At 38.9% G+C, this 20459-nt stretch overlaps 1 protein-coding gene across 3 annotated transcripts in view; it reads left to right on the forward strand.

The window, feature by feature from the left end:
• Positions 1–19497, forward strand: part of PCDH19 (protocadherin 19) — a 109650-nt gene extending 90153 nt beyond the window's left edge. For all 3 annotated transcript variants that reach the window (XM_040999775.1, XM_040999777.1, XM_040999778.1), the window contains one exon: positions 18463–19497. In XM_040999775.1, coding sequence (XP_040855709.1) covers positions 18463–19061 — 599 coding nt within the window. In that variant the 3' untranslated portion in view covers positions 19062–19497. The remainder of the gene's footprint in view (positions 1–18462) is intronic.
• The last annotated feature ends 962 nt before the right edge of the window (positions 19498–20459 follow it).

The raw sequence follows: 20459 nt of genomic DNA on the forward strand, positions 1-20459 counted from the left end.
CACAGCTGTTCCCGCTCTGATATCTTGGCAGCTGCCTCTGTCTTTCTCAAAAATGGAATGATTAGCTCTTTTCTTTTATTTCTTAGCTGGCCATTAATTCAGGACTACTAGCCCATTTCCTGTGTGATAGAACTACCAAGTCCCATGACCAGGGTTCCAATTTGCTATTGGGGTCCTCTAGTCATTTTGGGCCTTAATTCACATGTTGTGAGAAAGGATTTATCAATAGAGTTCCATTTGCATCATTATCTCTAGTGGTTCATTGTCCAGCCTTTTGAGTGGTTAAGTCTCTGAAATTCTAGCCACGTATCTCTGATATGGTTGTGATAAAGGAACAGAGGATAAGAAGACCTTAAATGTATTTTCTCTCTGAATTGAATGGCCCTCAATTGACACAGATTCTCTAATTTAATTTCTAGAAAGCCCCTTTGCCTGTTCATCTTCAACTTTAGTCCTGGGTACCTGCATTTAAGAAAGGGCTAGCTGTTTTTCCTCTAGGCGCTTTGACTTTATCTGTCCCTCTGCCCGTTAATTCTATAATTCTGCCTCCACTGCTAATTGTTGGGATTTCCTCTTACTATACCTTTCACTTTGGTTTAACATGCTCAATCAGCATCCCCACTCCATTCCAGCTCTGCTCTCGCATTAATCTCTGTTGATAAAACAAAGGTTTCTACACCATCAGGTTGCTATTGCCTTTCCAGATGTGTGTGGTGCAGTCTAGCTTTGCTTCCCTGCCCCAAGTGTCTCATTCAGTTTAATTTTAATATACTTAGTATATTAGGCATGTTGTCAATATTCCCATCCTGAGGTCCATTTTTAAAACTTCGAATGCATTCTCTCTGTGTGTGGTTTTCTATCCCTTAAAAGGTGAGATCTACTGCAACAGAGTCGGGATGAGCTTTGCGGCTAGGAGAGAAGGAAAGCACACAGGGAAGAATATTTCTTTTTTAGAAGGTGCACACAAGGGCCAAGCCTTGCTGCAATTGTGCATGCAATGCCACTGGGTCTATCTTCCCCTGCATTTGGGAGCAAGAACATCCAATACTCTCCCTATGGCCCTTATACTCGTGTTTCCACATGAAAGCTTGCCTGTCCCATGTTCTATTTACCCAATATCCTAATTATTCCAAAGGACTTCTTAAGCTAACTGCTCTCCTGTTCCAAATAGCGTTTTCATCTTAATGTAATGACGAATTAAGTAAAGAATAACTATAGTGACATTTGTGTCACCAGTGCAAACACACCCTTATGGGATTTATCTTTAAGATGAGGTCTTTCACATCTTCTTTTATATTACTAGGAGCTGGCTAGATGATCTAATGATAAGGCCTGACTTTGATACATTCTAGAAAATTAGAGCTGATTGATGAATAACATTATCTAAAATATATTGAATACTTTCTTTTGCCAGAATCTCTTTAATTTGGTTTGTGTACATTTCCTCTTTTAATCATCCCAACAATCCCGTGAGATCAATACTGTTTGTTTTATCTTAGCAGATGGAGAGGGGAAGCAAGAAACCACGAGACACTGAGACTAAGTAACTTCCACCGGATATAGGACAGCACTGTTGCATCTTAGAGCAGGGACTGTAAGGCAGTCTCCCTCCTGAGCCCCCGGTCTTAGACCCCTGGCTGCAGTATTTCTGGAGGAGATGTGGTCCCTTTTCATATGTACATTTCACTGAGAGGCATTTCCTTCAGATGTGCTGCAAGCTGGTAAGATTCCCTTTGGTAAGAAATGGATGGAGTTGTGAATGGCTCCAGGAGAAATGGCTTAGGCCTCTTCCTGGAGTGGAGCTTGCCTTTTTTGGCCCAGTGCTGCAGCGGCCATGCTCGCCTTTGCTTTGCTGCACACTCGAGTTGGCACAATGCAAACGTTTCTTCACCAATCCCCGTGACTTTAGGTCCTGAACAGCGGTTGCCAACTGCCTAGAAACAAGCCTGTGTTCTGTCTTTTCCCCAATTTCCAAGCCACTGAGGCTCCAGGAGGACTGACTTTCATGTTGTGAAACAGGAATACGAACGACTCGGGCCGGGGGGGTTCCAAGAAGGGAGGATAGACTTACTTGTAAGTCACTGTGGCTAGAAACTTTGCCTCAGACCATGCTTGTCTCTTCACTGTAAGTAGTTTTTCTTTTTTTTTTTTTTAAATATTGTGATACACTAAATTATTTTCTTGAGTGGATGTTTGTATTTGCCATTCTGACTGATTTTCCTTGTGGACCTAGCTTTTATTGGCTGCTGTTTCCTTACTAGCAGATAGAAAGCTTCACACCTGTGAACTGCCGCAATCATGGTGATGGACATTTGTTCAGAAGGGGAACATTTGCTCTTCCCCAGAAGCTGTTACCCCGACATGGGGAATTCAATACGTCCATTTATTCTCCTTTCAGTAAATAGAATTAAACAAGAAAGAAGAAGAAAACAAGGAACAGTCTTACTCAGTCAGCTTTGCATGATTTTCAAGGTCTGCACAGTTGCAGCTGTGTAAACATGATTGCAGAAGTTAGGTATTGTCTAGTGGGGGAGGATTACAATTTGGGAGAGGCACACCAGGGCCGGGCTGCAGCCACACATTCTTCCACCCACTTCAGTCCACACCCTGCGGGGTTGGCTTGCTCAGCTCCTGGAATTGCAAGTGAAGATGGGGCAGCTGGACTGAATTATATCATTTTATTGCTTTTTATCTGTAGGGGAGGAGGACAGGAAAGCGTTAGGAAACTCTAACATCATATTCTCAAAGACATTGCATTTATGGCATTAGCAAACGAAAAAAGGGGAAGATATTGGACAAAATAAGAAAACCCAAGATATTAAATATGACAACAAAAAATCCAATAAAATATCTGCTACAACTGTAACTGCATTTATTTTCTATTTGTTTCTGTGGTCACTGGAAGCAAAGGGCAGAGAAGTACTACGTTGATTGGAAATGACTGATTTGTTCTGCCTGGTATCTGGATTCAGTGTTCTTGAGGTTTGTTTAAATAACAAGTAGTTAAATAATGATAAAGACTTCCAATAAATGGTAACTGTTATCATAAAAGGAAATATGATTTCTCTATTACATATGTAAATATTATGGATCATCCATTTTCTTTGTCCCTATCCCAGCCACGATTATTGACAAAGTTGGTTCTACTCCTTCCAAAAATGTCTGGAACCTACTAATTGTTCTGTCGTATTAAAAAGGAAATGGGCCTTGTGCAAAAGGATGGTATTTCTGAAAAGATAGCTGGTTTTGTACCGTGCTTTGGATTTTCCAGGTTATTCTTGAGGGCAAATTGTTAATAGTTAACACAAAGTTAGTTGACTTCCCACTGGATATGAATGTGACAGCTTTGTTCTGATTAAGGAAGAAAACAAAACATTACCCTTTGAATGCACTGGGCTCTTATTGCATTTAGGATTGACCCAGTGAATGGTATTCATTCCTGTTACAACTGGCTTTTGAAAAGTGATTTTCCCCAGAAACTTGCTTAAAAGCAGTGCCTCTGAAATGGAATATTCCTTTATAGGGTGGCAATCTCTGATTTGAAAATAAAATGTGGGTTGATAGAGAACTGAATTTTGAATTATGTGGAGGGTATTCAAGAATAAAAAAAAGTAACATTTGTTTGGGGGGGAGTAAAAAAGTTATCATCGATGAAATAGTGGTATGTCAGAGGTAAAGTTCACTGGAGAGTTCCAGACTATGTTGAATATACATGCATTTCTTTGTTCAATAGACGTGAGATCAAGAAGAGGCAGACATATATTTCTAGAATACTTGTAGGAACATGGGAGCACCTCTGCCTTATGTTATATTTACCAGTAAGGGGAAATCCTGTGAATACTTCTATATGGTGACCCCAGAACTTGAGCCTAGAGTTACTACTTTGCTAAATGTTGTAATTGTGGTATGTGCAATGCATCCCATAACACTTAGTTTGTGGATACTTGTTTGAATCATTGGATATGAACATTAAAGGTACCATAATAGCACTGGGATTCTTGCAGCTGAAAAGGGAACAACACATTTGGCATATACTTCATCCACCATCACTTACAGTTAAGATATTGATTGTTGATTAGGATCTGTAAACTGCTGGGCTTCTGCCATGGGACTTCTAAGCATATTTGAGGGTGGAACAGACAGGGAGGCTGTAGATTTTGGCGAGCTGTGGTTCCCATTAGTTAGGCTGACTATATCTGACATTAGAGATTCCAATTCATTGAGATGAAGCTTACTTCTCCAGGCTTTGGCTGATGGCCCAATGATTTTGACGTGAAGGGCAGGAGAGGATCGGTGATACATTAGGCTCTGAGTTTCAAATAAGCAAATAGTTGAGTGCTTTATTAAATGCTCTTTTCTTTCTTTTTTTTTGTGGTGATTGTGGTGGTGGCAGGGGAATAGTCACTAAATTCATGGCAGCTTTTCAGAATTTGAGGGAATTGGAGCATTCACCATTTTACTGTGCATGTTACCTATTTATTCTCATGATGAGGAAATGTGAGCTGTATTATGGGGTGTCGAGATTATGTAGTTGTGTGGTTCATATTCTTGTTCTTATAAGGAGGTTCTGGTAACACATGGTGCTAAGGAAATTTGGGGTGCAGCTGTTTCTAATAACAGGCGGGGCTTCCATGGAACTGTCAGGCTTACTCTGAAGGTTCTTTGGTGGGAAGTACCAAATGCCTCCAGAGAACAGGCCTTTTCTGTGTCTGTGGGTTTTCTGGCAGAGTCTTGGTTGCTGCTTTTGTCTCTGATTACTTTCCCCATAGCTTTCTTGGAGGTGTGAATTTCTAAGCAGAAAGATGCCAGGGTGAAGAAAGGCTACAAAGCTGAGCAATGAGGTCTATCCAGAATGGTAAGATGAGAAGATATTGTGGTTGTGGTGGAGATAAGCTGGGCATTATCGAATGGAGACAAGAGAGAGGGAATGAGAGGAGAAATAGTAATACATTCGTAAAAGCACTTATTATTTATAGGCTAGAGTAAAAAAGATTCACCGAATGGGAAACCTTCCTTTATGCAATGTCTGTGAATACATTAAAATTTTGTAAAAAGCAATTCCATCTGAAATAAAATGAGGGAGCTGACAACCTGCAGTTTGCAGTGGATTCTATCTGGTGCACAATCAATCTACTATTTCTTTGTCCTGGACAATGTGTGGGGTGCGGTGAGTAGAGAGTAAATAAAACAGATGGAAAATTTCCTCTCAGGAGAGTTCAAGAGCATCCTTAAAAGTGAGATGCAAGTGTTTTATTTCCCACACAACCTTTTTTGCAGAGCTGTCTTGAAAATTTTCTGGCTTTCTTGCAGGCTTCACGTAATTTCTGAAGCATTTGGACAATGATTAGTTTTATTTATAAAAATTAGGTGTTGCTGGAAAAAATATCTTGATGTTCGCTGTCTAGTTAGGTGGTGCAGAATGAGCTGTTGTATCAATCTTGATTCCCTGTGTAAACACACATGACCAGAAGGGAAGGCTGTTATTAATGTTAATGTAGACCAGAAAAAAGACTATTATTTTCAGTCTGTTGAACAGTGCAAAAATGCTTCTCAAGCACTGTGTTCAGATGTTTCTTTTTATTAGCCATCACACAAGGAATTAGACTCATCTCAAACAGTTCATTTCCCCACTCTTGTCTCTCTAAAATTATTACTCTTGAGTGGCTACTTTGTTAAAATACTGCTGACCTCCCATATTGGAGTGGACTACAGGGGTTAAAAATATAAACTTTTTTGTTTGCATAAACTTTACAAGAAGGAGGACAAAGATTCTCCAGGAAAAGAAAACCATTTGTCAATATCCTTGTTTGTTAGTGTCCTATAGGCACCATATCTAGTAAGTTACGTCAGCATTATAATTTTGCATTTTGTAATTGTGTATGTGCTTGTGTGTGCAAGGGGGCTTTTGGGATTGTGCATATATGCTTGTGATTAACGAAAGAGAGCTCATTGAACACCAGCAAGAGATATTAAAATATAATTCTGCTTCTGCCACTCTCTCCTACTTCCTAGTCTCGCCCCCCTCGTTCCCCTGCCACATACACCCCACACCATCAAACAATCCAGGGCCATTAGGAGAGATAAAGGAGTTGTGCCATGTTTTAAAAATGAGCAGATGACTATCCTCAGCTCTTCAACTAGGCATTGTGTATATTTTGCCGAAGCTGATTATTTTATCTGCAGTTTTAATAACAAACCAGATTATTTGCTGTTCACTAACTGACAGGCGCAAATAAAAAAGATTGCAAAGTGGAATTAAGGGGATAAGAAAGCTCCAGGGCCAAAGCAGGCTTTTTCTGTAATTAATAATTTCAGCTTGCTCTTATAATATTTTTATTGTAAAGCCCAACATTTTATATTAAGCAAGTTTGCACACACTCTCTTGTAACTGCCAAGTTGGAATCTCAGAGAATGGAAATCATACAGGCTTGAATGAAGCTTGAATTTCTCTGTTCCCAGGGCGGTCTTGTTTTCTATACACAGAGCTGGACTCCTCAGGGCTTCTCTTGCCACAGCATGAGCTTCCTTCATTAGCCACAGATTTCACAATCTAGTTCTAAAACATTGGCATTGTAATCAACGAATGATAAGTGCAATAAACATGAAGTTCAGAAGAGGAAATGTTTTGGAAAACTGGATTATTTCAAGGGTATAAACACACATCTAAACATAGAGTATTTAAAATATACCAACTTGGCTAGCTTTTAATTTTTTCCAGTGTTTTAACTTGTGAATAGAAATGAGTAATGAAGGCTGGTGATGGTAGTGAATATCATCAAGAAAGAGAAAAAGAGAATATGAGTGTGTGTGTGTGTGAGTGTGTGTGTGTGTTGATACTTTGTGGATATCATCTGGGTTTATTGTACATTAATTCCTTCACAGATTTTTCTAGATCTATATCTGAGTGTCTTAGGCCATCTCGACCAGAGAGTATTTTGCTTCTACTCTATGTATAGTTTTGAGTGAAATCAGAATAAAGCACTCACAGTCATAGTTTACATAGATGCTAAGATTTCCCTGATGCTTTAGATGAAACATCCGTTCTCCCTTTTAAAAAAGAGTTGGACAAGCTGGAGCTAGGGGGCACACTGCAGCCTCCATGTGCTAACACATAAAAGACGTTTTATTCCTGATGTGAGAACTAAGATAAGCATAGGGTGCCTTCACATCATCAGATTTCTTCATAGATTAATTGGCCTGTATTCTGACTTTGTGTGTTGCTTCTTAGGGGACAGCCTAAAACATACAACTTGCTTTCTCTTACTGATATGATGAAGTGGACAACTGTGAAAAAGAATAACTCAAATAAATTTTAAGGAAAAGAGCAAAAAAAGAAAAAAAACCCCTGAGCATTTTCCATGAAAGATAGATGATGACACATAAACATAGAAGGTGATGTTTGATCCCTTCAAGTTTGGTATTCATTATTCATAGTTATTATTCATAAATTCTGGCACAAATGTTAGGCCTGCACCCTGGTGACACATTTGCATTTTATTTTAAGTTTGATTTCTACCTGCTTTTGCAAACAAGGATTTAATAGTTTGGGTTGTATCTTTTTCTCCCTCTGTTGCTATGGTTTATCTTTCTCCTATATTAGCTTTTTTCCTTTTCAAAATTGTTTATCCACATCATCCATTGTGTGCCTCCACCCAAAATTCATATTCTCACTCTCTGCCTCTCTCTTTCTCTGTTTTAGGGAAAAAAAAAAGTTTCTAACATGGAAAAGAGATATTTGAACAGATTCGCCTAAGGCAATCAATTTACTTTTAATTTGTCTGGAACTAAGCTTTTCTTTGTTGCAATGAGGGAGGACTGAAAGTGCTGTAAAATTTATTAGCTTCCAGGAAGATATTTGAATTGAATTTTTAAAAATGATTGTGCTGTTTGCTGTACCCAGAAGCAGTGTCATCACAGCTACAGTAGTCCAGATGATTGCTGAAGTTACACTGAAACATCAAGCTAATGCTAGATACTTCTGTGAGGCTACTATTGGTAGCAAATAGTCTATCCTAGGTAGCTAATAGGTATTAATCTCCTAACACTCATATTTGGTTCATGGCCATTTCTAGTGATGACTGACCCAGCTGATTAACATTATTGTTTTGAATCATTGCAATAGTGATTGCTTTACTGAATATTTTAGTTTTCATCTGTGGAAAAAGTGATTGGAGAGTTACTAATGCTGTTTCTTTAGCTTCCCCACCCAGTCCCATGAACATTTTGGCAGGAAGAAGTTTCAAAGATCTACAAATTACAATGGAAACATTGTTTACTGACTCATGCACAGCACTGCTTGTACTGAAAGGAAGGAAGGAAAGAAGGCAGGGAGGGAGGGAGGGAGAGAGAAAAGAAGGAAGGAAGGAGGGGAGGAAGGAAGGAAACTGAATGTCCTGGGACTTGACTGAAGAAAGTTAAGTGGAATGCCAGCTGCCAGGTGATGTTTTTTTTTTAACCGCGCTGGCATTAAATTTTCATTTTTAAAAGGGGAGGCTTGTTGCTTTGGCCAACAAGCTTGCTTATTTGTACCATCAGACACTGAGTAATCCTCTACCTTGGTAAAAATGGCTTTCTCATAGCTTGTGATGTGCAACAAATTTCCTTATTTTTCAAGGAAGGATGAAGCCTAGTTGGAAGTAGCTTTAGGTTCAGAACTACTTGTGTGATCTAAGGGCTCCATCTTCCAGCAGTGTAGCTATCTGTAGAATGTGTGAAATGCTCTCACTATTTTCAATCTACACAAAGTCAAATAATTGACTCGAACTCTTCAGAGAAGTGACTAGGTGTTATAGATGCCCTTTATGGGCTAAGGAACTTCATTCTGAGTATCACGGAGTGCAACTTTTAAAAACTGTACCTTCTAAATTCAGAGTTGCAGTATCCCCAGTTTTTCTCCTTGTGGGGGCGAGTCCATTGACTCTGTCACTTCCTGTTTTCCTTATAAACACACTTTTTCAAATGTCTCCTAAACACCTAGGTGAAGTCCAGCACTTTGGCAGATAATTTTTTCCAAAGTAGAAGTCAAAATACAAAGATTTCAGTCTAGTCAATCTCTGCTTATCTCACTCACTGTCAGCACCTCTTATTTTTTAGTCTCAATTTTTCAGGCAGCCTTCTACTTCATTTCCTTGCTCCCCATGCATCAGCACAAACGATTTATACTTACACATCTTGAAATCTCTTCTTTATGGATTGAATTGAGTTGAGCCCTAGTATAAAAATGAAAACTCCAGGAACTATTGTGATTGTCCAAATTGCAACTTAGATTGTATGACTGTACATGCCACACTATCATCTATCATAAATATTAAATTCTCAAGCACTTACACTTCAATATGTCTTAACTTTGTCTCTTCGACCAGCTCAGCACTAAAGATTCCATTGAAGATAATTCGATTGCTTTGAATTCTGAAAGGGGCATCTTTTTAATCTATTTTCTTGTTATACTGAGAGTAAGTGAAATGCAGGTGCACAGACTGCGAATGAGAAGAGAGGTCTCTGTGCCATTTGGCATCACAGAAGCTTAATATTGAGTGACACTTGCTAACTAATGCTGATCTTTCAAATAGCTTAGTGCAAGGTTGGGATTCATCAGTCTTTTCAGTCATTGTCATTCTCTCTGGCTGGAACTAAACTTTACAGAATTCTGTTGTTTGTTCTACCATCTTGAAAATATCACGCTGTGCTAATCAGAGTTGGTTTTTTTTCTCTGCATGTCTTCTCTCTTTGGGCAGCATTCTTTTGCCAACCTCAGGAACTTTGAGCTTGTATCACATCCTTAGCATTGCTATTCTATGCTGTGAGGCATCTATACCTCCAGATCATTATAGTCTTTCTTATCCCATCAAAAATATCCTGTCCTTGTCCCCTTTACCAGGGATTGGCTGTATAGCTGAAGAAAACCTGATGGTCTCAATTGTATCAGGCATTTATTATCGGCTATAATGAAAAAAAAAAAAGAACGTTTCTTAACTTTTCTTCAATGTTATAAGGGACAACATTTTTGGGAATTCGTCAAACAATAGGTATTTCACATGCCAGTTACGATTCTGATATGTTACCTTTGTTTCCACTGTCTGTTGGTCATTTATGCTGTAGGAAGGTTGCTTACAAGCAGGAAGCTAGCAGATAGGAGAATAAAAAGTCAGTGTTAGAGAGGAACCAAACTGAAGGGATATGCTAAAAGAAAGTTAAGATGAGATTGAGGAAGAGACAAATAGTTCTTTGTAATGTGATTTGTGATGTGTCTCTCATTACATTAGAACAGCTTGATGTCACTGGTTCACAAATCTCTAAAAATGTATCAATCTGGCCCTGGTGTGATAAGTTAGAGGCTTAAGTCCTTGCAATGCATGCACCTTGATCCCATACAGGCACCGGTTCTAATCCCGGCAGCTCCACTTCCCAGCCAGCTCCCTGCTTGTAGCCTGGGAAAGCAATTGAGGACAGTCCAAAGCTTTGGGACCTTGTACCTGTGTGGGAGACCCAGAAAAGGCTCCTGGCTCTTGGCTTCAGATTGCCTCAGCTCTGGCCATTTTGGACACTTGGGGAGTGAACCATCAGATGGAAGATCTTCCTCTCTATCTCTCTTCCTCTTTGTGTATTTGACTTTCCAATAAAAAATAAAAATAAATCTTATTTAAAAAATCTGTCAGGCTTACTGGTGTTCCCTTGTACATTGCACAGATATACCTCCATCTTCCTTTACTAGTATTTGACTTGAGGAAGCAGGTGTAGATTCCCTCAAGCATTATAACCTCAGAGGGATCCAGGAAGTTATCACTAAACCTTTATTTAATTTTTGCTAGTTGCCCTACAGATAATTTTGGAATGGTACCAAAACACCCTAGAAAGAAGCCTTGTTCTTAAAGTGTCAGTCAGATCAAAACCAAGATGGAATGTGTAAAACTTAGATGGTGCTTCCTGTTCTTCTCTTTCTGTCATTCTTTTTTTTAAGACTTATTTTATTTATTTTATTGGAAAGGCAAAGATACAAGAGAGAAAGATCTTCCATTCTCTGGTTCATTCTCCAAGTCGCCTCAATGGCCAGAGCTAAGCCAATCCAAAGCTGGAAGCTAGAAGCTTTTTCCTGGTCTCCCATGCAGGTGCAGGGCCCCAAAGCTTTGGGCTATCCTTAACTTTTTTCCCAGGTTACAAGCTGAGAGTGGAGCATCCAGGACATGAACTGGTGCCCAAATGGGATCCTATTGGATGCAAGGCAAAGGATTTAGCCACTAAGCTATTGTGCTGGGCCCTCTTTCTGTAGTTTTTTAGAGCTACCTTTCTCCCTTCCTTTTCCATTGAGCTCTTTGCTACTCGTCTTGTGAAACTATACAAACAGAATGTATTTTCTTCCTCCTGATTACAGGCCTTAAAATGCTTTTAAGAGGTCTCTTTTGGATAATTCTTTCCTTTGGTAATTCCCTAGCATATTAGACTAAATAAAGCATTAGTTTTGTCGCGTGTATTTTAATTAGTTTTTTTTTTTCTGGAAAAAGGCAGCATCTGCAGTAGATCTCAAAGTCTCAGCATAGGTCACAAGTTTGGCTTATATTTTATATGAATTAAATTTATTTGATGTCATGAAACAAAGCTCAATATTTGAATAACACATTCAGTTCACAGACTCTTCTTACTGTGCTAATTTGTCCCAATATGGGCCCTGTTAAATAGTGTTAGCATAGAAAACTCCCAAGTACACGGCAAATGTATTTCCAACTGGACATCAAAGCATACTGGATCTCTTTAATATTTGTATCTAATGTGCAGGAAACCACTCAGAGGCTAAGATGCTATGACTTTAGTTCTTTCTCAAATTCTGCATTTTCTTTATTGCCTGTGGTAAAGCTACTTAATTTACTCTGTAGGTTTGTGTATTGTTTCCACTGGAAAGTATAAGCATTTCCACTTTTAGGAGTTGTGTTAGAGATACAGTATTTGGAATGTCAACCAAGATTCTTTATTCTTTCTGTTCCTTTCTCATTCAATTAAACTAAACTGTTATTGACTACCTGACCCATGCTGGCTTTGCTTGGTATTATTTTTTTAAGATTGTTTATTTATTCATAAGGGTTACAAAGAGAGAAGAAGAGACAAAGACATTCTGCCGACTCACTCTCAAGACGGCCACAGTGGCTAGAGCTGGGCCAGATTGAAGCCAAGAGCCAGGAGCTTCTTCTAAGATGCTTCCCATATGGGTATTTGGGCCAAAATAATTTGAACCATCTTCTAGTGTTTTTCTCAGGTGAATTAGCAAGCAGCTGGATTGGAAGTGGAGGAACTGGGACTTGAACTGGCACCCATGAGATGTTAGTGTCAGACACAATAGTTCAACCCACTATGCAACAATGCTTGCCCCTTGATTTTGCTAGTATGTTGGGAAAGTGATGAAGCAAGATAGATACAGTCTCTTATTTAAAGCTTGAAAGCCAGTAAACAAATAGTTGCAAATGTGGTGGCTGCTATAAAAAGTAGGGGCTATGAGACCTATCTTAGTCTAAGGGATCAGAGAAATGAAGTGAAATATAAGTTGAGACTTCAGGGATAATGATGTATCAGCCATGAGCTGTGTTCATCTGATGGTAAAACAGATCATCCATCCCCCCCCCAATTAAATTAATAGCCTAAACAAGAGGGAGGTTCAATTTCCTTCTTATATACATGAAATTCAGATCTGATAAGATGGCTTTGTATCTTCAACATCCCAAAGTCCTCATATTTTTCTATTCTGCTACTCATGGACACATGGTTTCCATCCTCAGGGTTACTTCACAGTATTAAAATAGATGATGCAGCTTCAGTCATATGTCTATGCAGACGGGCTACAGCAGGGAGGAATGACAAAATGGTCTCCTAGCTAAGTCAGCTCTTCATTTCTATAGAGCTTTCTTGACATCTTGCCTTTATGCCACTGACCCAATCTTAGATTGCAATTTTCGTCCTCAGTGGAAGCTAAGAAATGGAGATTTAGCTGAGCACATTTCTATCACTAGCAAAAGTGGGGCTCTGTTTTTAATTAGCAAAAATAGATAAAGGAGATTTGATAGGTAATTAATTATTCCTAGTTCAGATGAATAGGAGCTAGGTAATTTAAAGGAGGGCACAAATGAATCATGGTTTCTTAATTAGGTACATGTGACCAATTGTAATAGCACTTAATTTTGTAATGATTTTTGCCACAATGCCTTCCATTAAGCTTATGAAAGTTGGTCCTGCTTTGGTCATATGTTATCCTGTCCATGGATTGAGGCAGATTTAGGTTAGTAGATGTATAAGAGCACAATCCATGAAGCTTATTTTGTATACACATCACTAGTTTGTAGGCTGTGTTACTGCTGTGTTACTGTGGCTACTTAGAACTAGTCAACTACTTCAGTTTTCAGGAGCTGCAACTTACTTTTAGTTCTGCTTTGTACTTCATTGATTACAAACAATTTCTGAAGAGGTAATGCATTGCTCTTGTAACTGTAGCCTTGAACTCTTTTGTGGTTGGATTTTTATCTGTGGTCAATTGGACCTTTGAGTCAATACATCCAAACTTTGAATTATAGTAAATAACTGTCAGCATCATTAAACACATCCATTGTGACTGGATATCTATACAAGCCTGACAGAACATTTTTGCTCCATTATTCCACCAGGATGTAGAAAGTTTCAGCAAAGGCTGAGATGGTGTTTTTGTCATTTTCTTTTTAAAGATTATTTGTTTATTTATATTGAAAAGTCAGATTTACAGAGAGAAGGAGAGACAGAGAGAAAGATTTTCTGTCCACTTAAGTGACCCCAATGGCCAGAGCTGAACCAACCCAAAGCCAAGAGTCAGGAGCTTCTTCTGGGTCTCCCACACAGGTGCAGGGTCCCAAGGCTTTACGCCATCCTTGACTGCTTTCCCAGGCCACAAGTAGGGAGCTGCATGGGAAGTGAAGCATCCAGGACACAAACTGGCATCTGTATGGGATCCTAGAGGATGCAAGGCAAGGACTTTAGCCGCTAGGCTACCACACTGGGTCCTGTCATTTTCTTGTGTTACTTTGGTCGGGACTGGGGATAAACGTTTTCTAGTGTGAACAAATTGTCTTTTTTCCCCCCACATCTGAAAACACAGACATTCAGTTACAAAGAGGGTGGAAAACACTGCACAAAGTTTACTGTTATCTGCACAAAATAATATATTCTGATCTTTTTCTACTTGAATTACTTTCTTATCCATCATGACTTAGTCATTGCTGCTACTTATGCCTCCATTGTCCTTACAAGACTAATGCTTTTATTTAGGATTTTCATTATTTTTGCCAAAGGTTTCAGAATTCTCTCACCAAAGTCCCTAATGGCAAATTGTGATGAGAAAATACTTATTATTATCTAGATTAAATAAGTTTTTTTCTGTATATTTTAAAATCTAAAATAATAAGATGTGTTTTAACTAAGGAATTCCCTGGTATTGAGATTGGTGTCCTTCTTCTGAATTGATACATTCTATCAGTTGTGTTTTTGTTTGGTAAATTCTAGGGAGAACTTTAGAAGGATGAAAGGCTAACTGGCAAATGTATTATTCAACTCCATTATATATATGTTTGAATTAAAGATGCCTGCCGTGATTGATTTTTAGATAGTAATGTGTTTGAGTTTCTACTACTATGAGTGGATTTTTAGAATATTCAATTTTCCTTCACCTAAATTCAAGCGAACAATTTTAGATAAAGATGAAGCAAAGCATCAAATCGCAAAGAATCTCATAAGTGGGATCTTAGCAGAAAATTACTTGTTAGCCTACCTCTGATTAAGCTGGAGCCAGCTTCTTAAAGGTTCATCTGTAAATTGCAAGATGGTTCCTCTCTGCTTTCTTGCTTCTAATCCTTGCTGCTATACTAGCTGATGGCATCCACGGAAGCCTTCTCAGACCTTTATAATTTTTATTGATTAAAAAAAAATCTGGTCTGTGTTCATTGCTAGAATTAAGGGTGTTTGTGTTGTAATTTTCTCACTTGTAATACATTCTTTTACTTAGGTGAAGCTTCAATTTTTGAAGTGTAATTCATCTGCTCCACAACTTTGAGGTTACTGTGAATTGGGCAGAGATGTTCTTCCTCCATGCTTATTTTAATCGTACTTTATTCCACATGGAAAAGGGCTACAAGTACTTTAAAGCTAGGTTAGATTCTCTTAAGCAACAAAAATAACATGAAATGTTGTTTGAAACCAGCAATGATAAATTGCAACTTGAGGATTTAAGGAAATACAAGTACCATATCTAAGCTAGGGGTGAGGCATTCTGAGTAAATGAGTACCTTTGATTTCAGTATTTACTGGCATAAAGAACAGTGAATGGATATGATGAGTTCACATAATTAATCTGAAAAATTCTTATTAACCTAGTTATAGAGGTCTAGGGTAGCATCAGATAGGAACTAGGCTTAGGCTAGAACTACTGAGTGAGTTCCCTTCTTCCCAGTGATATATGATTTTTTTCTATTTAGTCAATGGGAAATCAAAAGGTGATTACTGTCATTTCAGGGAAGCTTCTGGGAAGACAGACTTCCTTGCTCCGTTCTTCCTAGATTCATAAGATCCTAGAGGTCCCTTTTCATGGAGTCTCTGTCTCCTTTCATGTCTGCCGGGGATCCAGATTTCATGTTGTTCATTTTGAGGCACCCTGTACTTGGCTTCAAAGTGACACATGGATGGCAGTCTGTCACTGAATTCTGCTGAAAAAGCTGCATCTCAAAAATCTCAAGAAAACATATCATACTAAAATCTGAAAGAAATAAGGACTTTATGCTTAGCACCCTGGCAACATTATACTTGAATATAGTTCACCACTGTCTTGTTTTAGAATCATGAGCAAATGCCCCATAATGTTGATTCAAAGATTGGCTAGGGTTTTTGCTTCAGAGCTTGTTGCATGTCTATAGTCCCAGGTTGAAGGGCTAAGGCTTCTATGCCCAAATGCCTTAAGTTAAAAATTTTAAAAAGGAAAGGATTACCACAGCCTTCAGAATAGTTTTTGCTGATTTCTTACTCTGATTCATAAAAATGAATTGCTTAAGTAGCTCGCTAATCTATATGTCTTAAATAATTATCTGGTGCTATTACTTGGAAAGCCATGAAATGGGCCCTGGAAGATATGGTGAGGCAGAAACATCTTACTATGAATTCTGTCATACTAAGGGGATCTTGGGTCCTTCTGGGGAAATTTCCAGGTTGGAATGAAACTGATTCAGGGTGGATCAGCTCTTTTGCTGATAATGTTTGAGTCCACATGGGGTGTTTCTCAAGTTAATACAAACATTTTCTGTACGTGAATGTTTTCTACCTCCCAGGAGCATATGCATGTTGGATGATGATTTCCTATCAGTTGGCAGCAATAAGAATTTGCAGAGAAAGGACTTTGGCAAACCCTTCAGTTTGTAGAGGTGACCCCTGATGTAAAAGTGTGCTGGAATTTGCAGAAACATTGTCCTATCTTTTTTTTTTAAGATTTATTTCTTTTATTGCAAAGTTAGATATACAGAGAGGAGAAGAGACAGAGAGGAAGATCTTCCGTCTGATGAGCTCAACGGCCGGTGCTGTGCCTATCCAAAGCCAGGTCTCCCACATGGGTGCAGGGTCCCAAGGCTTTGGGCCATCCTAGACTGCTTTCCCAGGCCACAAGCAGGGAGCTGGATGGGAAGTGGAGCTGCCGGGATTAGAACCAGCGCCCATATGGGATCCTGGCGCGTTCAAGGCGAGGACTTCAGCTGCTAGACCATGCTGCTAGGCCCAACATTGTCCTGTCTTTAAGGAAGGCACTCTTGTGAAGGTATTCCGTTGCTATTTGTTTCCATCTTTGCAAAACTCTGAGTGCTCCATTCCTCAGTACCAAAAGGGGGCTGCAAACGACCATATTAAAGATAAATTTGTGAATTGTGTCTAGGTGCACAGAAAGAATCTTATCTTTAGTTGGCTTTTACAAGTGGGTTAAATGAGGTCAAGGACTATGCCCAAAGTTGTGCTGAAATCCTGACTTAGCTTGGATTAGGTTCTTGAGATTTAGCAGATTCCAATGCCTCCTTTACAAATGCAGAAGTATATCACCAATTCAACTGTTATTTCTGACCCATCTCCACCTATCCCTTTACTAGAGAAATCTTTGGTAATTGAAGCAAGAGTGGTATGTTACTTTGATATGCCATTTACTGTTTAAAAACAATGAAGAAGTAAGCAAACAAATCCTACTATGATAATTAAACAAAACCAATGATACAAGGATGGTGTATTATACATATTATAGCCTGGTATCAGACAAGAACCTAAATTGTGGACAGCTTTTCCTGCAGAAAAGCAGTAATAGAATGTATTTCCAACTGTCTGTCTCTCTCTCTCATACACACACATGCGCACACACACCTTTTTGTATTTGCAATCGTGCTTAGTTCTCCTAACTCCTCTAATCCTGCCCTTAGGTTTTTTTTTTTTAAATAAATTCTCATTAAGTCATCTACATGCAAAAATATAACATAAATAGAAATGAATCTAGAAAACTAGAGCTATAAACCAGCATTGAAATGAGCAATTTTCCAGTGGACAAGCGAAAGTTACTCGGAGTTTAATTCTGGGTTCAAGATGTGTGGAAAGGTCCTATGCAAGCCAGATCAAAACTGTAACTCTTAATGAACCTGGCCTAGAAATAGAAGTACTATCCAATAATTGTGAATTATAATTTCTGAGACCATTTATGATACCATTAATGTAACCCATGAACTGTTTATTTTAAAAAGTAGGGCCCTATTAAAACTGCAGATAAAAAAAAAAATAGGGAAGGTTGGCTAATTGGGTCCTATGCAGCAATGTCCAACAAGCAAGTGATATGTTCAAAGGATTCTGTTGAAGCTTGTGGAGCAGTTGAAAGGATGATACCTCAGTGCACGCTTTCTGATAGGAAATCAAGTCATGCAAATGGCACAGTGAGATTGGCTGGTGGGAGTGATGATTGAAGTTATTTGATTGGATTCTCAAAGAGAATATTATACTATTGTAAACTTCAATTAAACATTGTTTATGAATAATAAGTAGGGCGGAAGGGAGATTGACAGTGTGGTTGCTAAAAAAAAAGTCTTAGATATACTGATGATTGTATTCCCTGTCTTGCCTACACTCTTTTGCTGACTCGTTTCAAACACAGGTGATTTTTAGCAGAAGTTGTTGACAAAAATGCTGATGCTCAGCATCTTGATACTCAAGATAAACTTTTTAAAAATACACTTCATTTCATCATATCTTGTTTCCCTTTAGATTTTTCATTTTGGTAAAACAGCAACAGAAACTTTTTTTTTTTTTTAAAGAAAAGGAGTATAGAGGGGAATAGCTACTGCTTTAAAAAAAATCTTGTCCCAAATGGCAGTAAAAGGCCCTCTGAAAGTGCCATTTCCCAGTAGGGCCTGTGGAAAAGCTGATGGAATTGACATTTTCTTTTTCTCTAAACAGATCAGAATGAAGGATTTCATTGCAGAGAAGAATGTCGAATTCTTGGCCACTCTGACCGGTGCTGGATGCCCCGGAACCCCATGCCAACCCGCTCCAAGTCCCCTGAGCATGTGAGGAACATCATCGCGCTGTCCATCGAGGCTACCGCTGCTGACGTTGAGGCTTATGACGACTGCGGCCCCACCAAACGGACTTTTGCAACCTTTGGGAAAGATGTCAGTGATCACCCGACTGAGGAGAGGCCCACCGTGAAAGGCAAGAGGACTGTTGATGTGACCATCTGCAGCCCCAAGGTCAACGGCGCTATCCGGGAGGCGGGCAATGGTTGTGAGGCAATTAGCCCCATCACCTCCCCTCTCCACCTCAAAAGCCCTCTGCCTACTAAGCCTTCTGTGTCTTACACCATTGCTCTGGCTCCCCAGGCCCGTGATCTGGAGCAGTATGTCAACAATGCCAACAATGGCCCCTCTCGTCCCTCTGAAGCTGAGCCCCGTGGAGCTGACAGTGAGAAAGTCATACATGAGGTCAACCCCATTCTGAAGGAGGGTCGTGATAAAGAGTCACCTGGTGTGAAGCGTCTGAAGGATATCGTTCTGTAAATCAGTCTTGGGCAAGAAGACTGGCTAGTAGAGCAGGAGCTGCTCTTGTTAATTGCTCAGCAATGGTTGGTTCTTGAATGGCTGTAATTCGGAGCATTCTCTAAATGAATTGTTTATAAAAGACTTTCTGTGACAATCCCTCTTGTTTCAACAGGCAGTAGGGGTGTTCAATTGGAGCAAATGATCATGGGGCCTTGATGTTGGGGAAACAGACAAATTGTGAGAAGTATTATGTATTAAGTGTTTGAATTGATATATTTTTCTATGTCAAAATTATAATATAAATTACCATTGTTTGTGGAGGATCACATTAAAAGAAACAAAAAGTGAAAAAAAAATAAATAAAAGTTCTGGACAACTTTAGTAAGCTCACCACTGTTTTTTTGTAGTGTAGAAAAGTTAACAGTCATTTATTGTGTACTATTCATTGATTCAGTGATGTGAAATTGAGCCCCTAAAAGGTTGTCTCTGAAGCTCCAGTACTTTCCAATGCCGCTACTTTGCTGTGGACACCCCTGCTTTAAGAACCTTTTTGCTAGCTGTGCTATTGTTGTATTTGATATTGCAAATTGCTACGTGTGTGGTGATGGCAAAAGGCGTTTAAAGGTTGGTGTTTTTTCTTAAAAAAAAAAAAAAACTTCAAACAAAAATTTAAGTGCAAGCAACTGAGACAGCAAATGAATGAGCAATACCACACATATAGATTGAGTACTTGGAGAATACTCATGTTTTTTAACCCATGGAGTGATTGCTCACCACCTTGCAAAGTATTTTTCCTGCCTTTCAGTCTTTTGCCCAGGTCCGTGATAGATCATTGCAGAAAGTCATTTTTGGATATGCTGCTATCTAATTTGCAGTTGTCAGAAATACTGTGGTGAAACTTTTATGAGATCCATTTTTTTGTAATGTTCAGCCCCTGAACAGGAAAGTTGTTCCTGAAGCTATCATTTTCCGGGCATAGAAATTCCCTGTCTCCAGTCATCTAAAACTCAAAATGACTGGATCTATTTTGAGATCTACATTAGCATCTCTTCAGACACATACTTCCTGATTCAGTGTTTCCCAATCATGATTGGAATTTTACCATAAAGCACGTCATGGGCTGGAATTGAGAGAACTCCAGGTTGCTCTGTATCTCAGTCTTAGAAATAACCAACAGAGTAAGCAGTACAAAGTGTACATTTAGGAAAAGACAGGTAACAGATAACGAGCAACGGCATCACAAATTCAATTCCTGTGCCTTCTAAATGGAGACACTCAGACACTTGAACTCGTCTTTTTATGACTAGTACTTTTTTGATTAAAAATGTGAACAGGAAACTCTTAAAATAAAAAAAAAAACTCTTTAGTTTTAGCTAACTCTTTGCTGTAGGCTAGGACTATAACATTTTTTAATTA

Source organism: Ochotona curzoniae, unplaced genomic scaffold (genome assembly GCF_017591425.1).
Source record: "Ochotona curzoniae isolate NIBS_2020 unplaced genomic scaffold, NIBS_Ocur_1.0 scaffold_1852, whole genome shotgun sequence".
NCBI classification, from domain to species: Eukaryota; Metazoa; Chordata; class Mammalia; order Lagomorpha; family Ochotonidae; genus Ochotona; species Ochotona curzoniae.